The sequence below is a fragment of the Gastrolobium bilobum genome, unplaced genomic scaffold (genome assembly GCF_033153095.1).
Source record: "Gastrolobium bilobum isolate Gb01-03AN ecotype WA unplaced genomic scaffold, APGP_CSIRO_Gbil_v1 utg6815, whole genome shotgun sequence".
Lineage (NCBI taxonomy): Eukaryota > Viridiplantae > Streptophyta > Magnoliopsida > Fabales > Fabaceae > Gastrolobium > Gastrolobium bilobum.
The window spans coordinates 334,858-342,458 of NW_026899262.1; the positions used below are offsets into that span (position 1 = coordinate 334,858).

Genomic DNA, 7,601 nt, shown 5'->3' on the forward strand with positions numbered 1-7,601 from the left:
TCCAACATCGACGACCCGACCTTCTGTCGGACATATCTGCTTCAGGCAGAACAATGGTATTGGCATGCATAAAGTTGTTGTAAACTTGAGTGTATTTTCAATCCTTGGGATAATTGTTAAAATTGATTTCACTTTGTAACTTCTTTTCTCTTCTTATATATAATGTCTGCAGCATCTAGTCATTAACTTATTTAGAAATCGAAGTGGAAACATTTCAACTACCATGCACAAATGTGATTTTGTATGTATAATTCTTGATTTTAAAGAAAACACACTTAACTAACTGAATAGTTAGTTTTGGATTGAAGTGTATTTTAAGTTTTGGCTGAAGGAACTCGAAAACTGTATAACTTTATTCTCACACTTGCCATTGGATAACACCATGTTTTGCCCCCATATTCAGTTTGCTAATATTTAGACTGAGTTGAAAGACCTGTTTTATTACATACAGCTTCTCAATCAAACTTGATCATTTTTTCTGAAGAAGCAAAATTACAATAGCCATGCAGTCTATGCTTTGCTTAAATAATGAGTCTGATGAATGCAATGAGGTACCTTTTATTGATACAGACTATTAATAACTCCTGCAAAAAATTAACATCTCAAATGTGTACATTAACAATTTTACACATATCCCTAATATTTTAGATCTTTCCACTATCTCTTATGGTAAACATTATTCCCATTAAGTAAAATTTTAATTTTTTATTATTTAAAGTGAGTGTGAAAAAATGAATAATTTTTTTAATGGGTGTATTTCTTTATTTTTTAAATTTATTTGAACATTATTGAATTTATATTGAAGTCAATTTTGCAACACCATTTCCTTTTATTTACAAATATCGAATGAGTATTTTATAATAAAGAGGCAGGGGAATTTTTTTTATTTTCCAAATTGCACCACTAATTCATACCCTTTAAAATAATAATAATCCATATTACAGAAAAAGTAATTATTTTTTAATCTTTACATATTGAATATATATTACAATTTATTTAAATATAGTCAACTTATTATTGGTGTTTTATTACAAACAAAAGCTGAATAATTTAATACAAATTGATAACAACGTACGATATAACATAAATTGCCCGTACATTGCGCGGTGGCATTAGTTATTTGAAATAAAAAATGAACTTAATGGTACATCAATTACTGCAAACATCAAAGTTCAAATAATAATCAAAAACCCATATGAATTAATCATTTATCATTAATCAAAATTTTGACTTAATTTTACTTATAAAATTTTTTATTTTTCACTACACACAGACAACAACGAAACATTTTCTGATATGTTGCTGATATCAAAAACAAAAAATTTGAAACAAGGATATAAAAGAACTCTATTACTCACAGTATCAACCCTCTAACACCGTTACAGTTATCAAGTAGACAAATAAAGCCACAAGTTGAATATAACCATGCACAGTCCAAAACATGAAAAGAAGAATTTTTAAGAAAAAGATTACAAAACACAAAACACCATTGGCATACTTGAAAAATGGTACAAATATAGACAAACATACCCGTTAAATTTTGCTCCTGAAAAAAAAGGAAACAAAGCCATTAACATTTTTGGTATCCATGGTGTATAACCCATGAGGAAAAAAAATGGCTTTTTGATCTTTTTGTCCTTCGTTAATTAATTAATAACAATTTTGCTCCTTATTCAAAATTATCCACAAATCTTCCCCTATTTAATTGATTAACTTGAATATTTAATCGATTAAATGATCAAAACACGCAAAAATAGTTGACTCAAGGTTTAATCGATTAAATATCACTCTTTAATCGATTAAGAGGGATATTTAATCGATTAAAACTTATATTTAATCGATTAAATATCCTAAATGAGCGTGAAAACATTGATTGAATGAGACAAACAAGTAAAACTCGCTGCGTAGGGAGAACCAATCTTGGTTCATTAACGAAGATTAGAAGGGAAACTTTTAATCGAAACTTTTTCTCATTTTTGCATCTCTTGTCATACACAGATCATCTCTAAAAACAGCTCTTATCATAGATTTACTTCTTAATATTGCCTCTTTCTGAAGAGTTATTTGCTCAATTATGCAAAAATTCTTCAGCATGTCATGAGTTTTGGCTTCTAACTTAGAAATTCATCCATTTGGAAGTATGGACTTCAGCTCCCATACACAGTCACCACTAGGGGTGAAACTGGGCCGGGTCGGCCTACAGGGGCTTACGGCTCGGCCTACGTCAGGCCAGACCTGACCTAGTATATTTCGTAAAATAGGCCGGACTTGGGCTTTGAAAAAGCTTGTTTAATAAAAAGGTCGTAGGCCCACTTTCTCAAGGCCTGGCCTATAAGCCTACATGTCGCCCTATATTGTACTATTTATTTCAAATAAAATAAAATATAATAAGTATGCCTTGAAGAAAAAACAAAAGATATAAATTTAATCAATTGCAATTATTTATAACTTAATTATATTCGATTATATTTTAATAGAAATTTGCTTTATTTCTTATTAGGAAGAATCAACATCTCAGCATATTAAATTGTGTATATAAATACATTAAAAGGTAATTTACATAGTATGGATTGTTTGTTGGATCTGATGAAATATTGTTATTTAGTTTAAGCATTTTGCTTTTGAAAGTGACTTAAATGTAGATTGTCTGAGTTTTGTTGTGATTCATGATTCTGTTTGGACGTTGAAATTATGATTTTTGGTTTAGCAACATAATTTGAGTATTGTGTAAAGTTGATTCATGGTTTTGCTTGGAAGTGAAAAATTAACAGGCTAACGAGCTGGGTCAGGCCATTTATTTTTTTATAAACGGAAAAAGGCAGTCTAACTGTTAGACTCGTACCAGGCTTGAGCCAGGCCAAATTGAAATTTTTTGACGTAGGCTTAGGCTTTTCGGGACAAAGCTTGGCCCAGCCGAGCCCACTTTCACCCCTAGTCACCACAACCTCCCATTTCTTTTTTAGCACATCTAATACTTCCATAACTGTTAGCATTCCAATCAGTATATATCTCAATAGTACCCTCTGAAGTCCCTAAATCACAATATATCGGTTGAGGATGACCACCATGCATGTATTTAGTGCCCTTATTAACATATTCAAACTTCAGTTCAGGCCGAGGTGAAATACTTCCATTTGAACGTAAGCAGACATTGCAGTCATTTTTAGACTTCCAAGATTGGTTCTCGCTACGCAGTGAAGCAGCGAGTTTTCCTTATTTGTCTCATTCAATCAATTTTCACGCTCATTTGGGACATTTAATCGATTAAATATAAATTTTAATCGATTAAATATCCCTCTTAATCGATTAAAGGGAGATATTTAATTGATTAAATCTCAAGTCAAACATTTTTGGCAATTTTGACCATTTAATTGATTAAATATTCAAGTTAATCGATTAAAAAGGGACAGATTAGTAGATAGTTTTGGATAAGGGACAAAATAGTTATTAATTAATTAATGAGGAACAAAAGGGTTAAAAAGCCAAAAAAAAAAAAAAAACAGACCAATAAGAATAGCACCAAATGAGTGCAAAAATTCCATAAAAAATGAAAATGAAAATAAAACTAAATTAAACCAAAACATACCCGATAAGTAAAATTAAAGGCTTTTTCACCCTTTTGCCCCTTATTAATTAATTAATAACCATTTTGTCCCTGATTCGAAACTATCTACCAATCTGCCCCTCTTTAATCGACTACCTTGCATTTTTAATCGACTAAACGGTTGTTGGGAGATTTAATCGACTAAATCTCTCTACTTAATCGATTAAAATCATACTGACTTATTTTTTTTTTGTAAAATATGAAGATTTAGTCGACTAAATAGGGAGATTTAGTCGACTAAATCTCCCAGCAGCCATTTTTTGTCTGTTTTGGTCATTTAGTCGATTAAAAATGCAAGGTAGTCGACTAAAGAGGGGCAGATTGATAAATAGTTTCGAATCAGGGGCAAAATGGTTATTAATTAATTAATAAAGGGTAAAAAGGTGAAAAAGCCTAAAATTAAAACCAAACCTGATTATTAGATTCAAAAACTAACAGAATAATGTTATCAAAAAAAAAAAAAAAAAAAACTAACAGAATATGCAATAAAATAGAAAACAAGTACGCATAACGGGTCGGAATAGAATGCTTCCGCATTAAAATGACTGATGGACATTCTTACTGTCGGAAAGAAAGTTGGTTGAGCTTCATTGTTTATTTGATGGGTTTGTTTTTTTTCTAAAGTTACTTTAGATAACTTTATCTAATGTTCATCAAAACGACGTTGTTTTGGGGCAGAAATCATGGTGTTTTTGTAATTTTAATTTATTTCAAGATTATAATAGTCTTTATCATTATAATTTTTAAATTTTTTAACCCCAAAACAACATCGTTTCGATGAACATTAGACAATATTATCTAAAGTAACATTAGATATTTTTTTCCTTATTTGATTCTCAAAATTATGTGAACTGATTGAAAGATGAAACCCATCAACAAAATGAACCCAATAGCCCAAATGAAGATTACTACTCTCTCCACTGCTAAAATGCTTCTCTACCATACATAAAAGAAAACAAAAAAAAAAACAAAAAAAAAAAAGATAAATGATTCTATGCGTTGGCAATCAGTTGGTCTAAGGTCTCATCTTCAGAAGATCTCTTGATGCGAGCAGTAGCTTTTTCAACCTACAACAACAACCGTTACTTACAAATTGGTTCACAACTTCATATGTGACAATCAATTCAGTGTAACATAAAATAGATAAGATCTTCTACTCTTTGAGTTTTGATTACCTCGGCTTCCCAATTTGTTCTGGAAGTCAGAATTATTAGTGTTACTGTCTGTATAAGAACTCCAAGGATCAGTCCCCACCATATGCCCTATAAAAATCCCAAATGCATTGTATTGCATTAATCTTTATATAAACTCAATTAAAATCAGTGAGAGAAATGTTTCAAACTCACAGCTACTCCTAAAGAAGTTTTAAAGCCAAGAACACATCCAACGGTAAGACCAATGACATAGTAACAAGCCAAGTTTACATAAGCAACTATGGCTTGCCATCCACTTCCAATTGCAACCCCTGAAATTTCCAACGTAAATTAAACAAAAGGAGGGATCAGAAGAAATGATAAATTAAAAAATGGTGCGTATGCTTATAGCTTTATTACCTGAGAGTATAGGTTGAATTCCATTTAGGAAAATAGAGATAGCAAGCAATGGAGTCAAATTAGAAACAGCTTCAATGACTTCAGAGTCAGAAGTGAAAAGCTTGCTCAAAGCACCCCGGAATATCAAAATAACCGCACAGAAAACTGTACTGATGAGGATGCTGGTTCCATTCACTACAAAGACAGAAAATTTTGCTACTCTTGGATGAGCTGCTCCTAATTCATTGCTAACTCTGACACTGAAATCACGGAACCTACCATTAACATGTTTATGTGAAAGTTTGTTTATATAAAAAAACTCCTTTGTTTTGTCACTGACCTGGTTGCTGCACTAAGGCCCAACATAAATGTTATGTCCCAGTTCAAGTAATTCATACTGAAAGTACATTAGGACGAATATTATGGTTACAAAACGTGTTGGCAAATAATAAGAAAGATTACTCTTAAGAGAAATTATTAACATACCAAATGGAAATAGAGTCCAGTGAGATTGTGGGATTGGAGAGCAGCCCTGATATAAGCACTAATCCTTGATTGTACCATATCTCCAAACTACATTAAGATACATTTTTACATTGTTAAAACATATTGATGTGAACTTAAGAGCAACATTTTGTAAATAACAATGGTTGTGTTTGTATTGTGTGTATTTGAGATTTGCTCATTCATACTATTACCATAACATGACAGCTGAAGCAACTGTTAGCTTGAAATAAGGCCAAATTCCTTGGAAGGCTTTTATGGTGAATCCGGTCCAAGTTTCCTTGCACCTTGGGCTTAGAATGATGTAGAGCCCATTTAACAAGCCAAGAAGCCACCAAGAAAAGCTGAGAGTAAGGGCTGCACCAAGAAGCCCGTAGCCCAGAACATAGACAACTAGCCAGCTGAGAAGCACGTGCAACATGAATACCCCAACAGACATATATGCCAGAGGATTCACAATGTTCTGAGCTTGGAGGAACCTCTGCATAGGGCAGCATATTGCAAATGCATAGAGTTGAAGAATAAGTCCTCGTGCAAATACTTGGCCACTCTCTGCTATACTCTCTGATTGCCCTATGGCTTTCAGAAAAGCCCCAGAGTACCAATAGAGAAATGTAAGAATCACTGCTGCACCAATGTGTAAGATGATTGCTCTTTGCAATATGATGCTCATTGTTGCATGCTTTTTGGCCCCATATGCTTGCCCACACACAGTTTGCACCGCACTTGCCATCCCCAGCTGTTAAAAGAAAAATGCAATCATCACAAATATATATATATATATATATATATATGAATATACCAAATTATAGTTAAGTTGCATATTAAAATTAAAATTGCCCTCAATACCGCACCGCACATTAGTATTATCACTTCTTGAAAGCTGTGTAAGAAAAGTTAATTTTTAAAACTAATGTTGAAATGATATTTGGTGTAATTTAATCACTAAAGCCAAAAATGAGAATATAGAGAGGAGGCCAACCATGATTCCATAAGCTAGACCCTGAATTCCAACACTTGCAACGGATGCCCCAGCAAGCTCTAGAGACCCCAAATGACCAGTAAACATCAAGGTGACAAAGCTAAGCATATAATTAAAACTGGACACAGTAATAGAAGCACCAGAAAGGAGCCAGAGGAGCCTTGACTCCCACTGAACAAGCTTAGGCCACCATCGCAACTCAATAGGACTATGTTCCAAGAATTCTTCAATAGCATCTGATGACAAATTTGAAATATTTGAGTGTGAGAGCAATGGTTGGTACTCCTCAGAGCCCATAGTTGAGTGCCTCACAAGTCACAACTTGTTCACTGCATGGGAAGGAGGCATTGCAAGTAGACTCTTTATAAGTGAGGTGCGGAATATTAGGAACACCAAATTATTTAGCAGCTACCTTTCCTTTCAACTGTAGCTACCCGACAGTTTTATTAATGTGCAAAATGTGCCTCTTGATGTAGGAAAGTAGATAAAACTACCCCCGATTTTATAGACATGTATTCTGAATAATAAATAGTCGAATGAATGAGAAAACTTATGATTTGTGGGGGCTATTGAGGGTCCACCCTATGATGAGAGAATTTGACTTGTTAGAAAAGGTGAGGACTGACCTTTAGTTGGGAAGCAGCTTCAATTCTTCAACCTACGGTTAAAAAGTATATCTAACATATCTTCTGTTTTTTTCTTTCCTTGTTTTGTTTTGTTTGGTTAAACCCTTTGTTTTTTGTCCTTTTCTTTTTCATTTAATAGGAGAGATTGGGTGCAATAATGCAATGCTTGAATACCCACATGTTTGAATGTAGGAGTCTTATCTGAACCATTGCATCCGCATATAGCCATATATGCTTTGTTATTAGTTATTGGAAAATGTTTATCATGTTGCATCAACGCAACACATAAAAAGTGAATAAAATTCAAAAAAAAAAAAAATTCTCTTTTATCTTAATGCGTTCCATTAACTTTT

At 32.9% G+C, this 7,601-nt stretch overlaps 1 protein-coding gene across 1 annotated transcript; it reads right to left on the reverse strand.

Moving 5' to 3' along the window:
• Positions 1 to 4,596: 4,596 nt before the first annotated feature.
• On the reverse strand, positions 4,597 to 6,919 carry LOC133288958 (protein DETOXIFICATION 41-like). Its single transcript, XM_061486800.1, has 8 exons — positions 6,623 to 6,919; positions 5,835 to 6,379; positions 5,623 to 5,709; positions 5,477 to 5,533; positions 5,158 to 5,396; positions 4,951 to 5,069; positions 4,780 to 4,866; positions 4,597 to 4,671 (listed from the first exon to the last, which is right to left on the reverse strand). The coding sequence occupies exons 1-8, from the start codon at positions 6,917 to 6,919 to the stop codon at positions 4,597 to 4,599; spliced, it is 1,506 nt and encodes a 501-aa protein (XP_061342784.1).
• Between the last annotated feature and the right edge of the window lie 682 nt (positions 6,920 to 7,601).

What these genes read in the sequence shown, in the direction of transcription:
- LOC133288958 (XM_061486800.1), bottom strand. Translation starts at nt 6,919, where the DNA reads ATGGGCTCTGAGGAGTACCAACCATTGCTCTCACACTCAAATATTTCA. An exon ending in GGCCTTAGTGCAGCAACCAG is followed by an intron (nt 5,397 to 5,476) that starts GTCAGTGACAAA and finishes CCGTGATTTCAG; the next exon opens with TGTCAGAGTTAGCAATGAAT. An exon ending in AATTCAACCTATACTCTCAG is followed by an intron (nt 5,070 to 5,157) that starts GTAATAAAGCTA and finishes TGGAAATTTCAG; the next exon opens with GGGTTGCAATTGGAAGTGGA.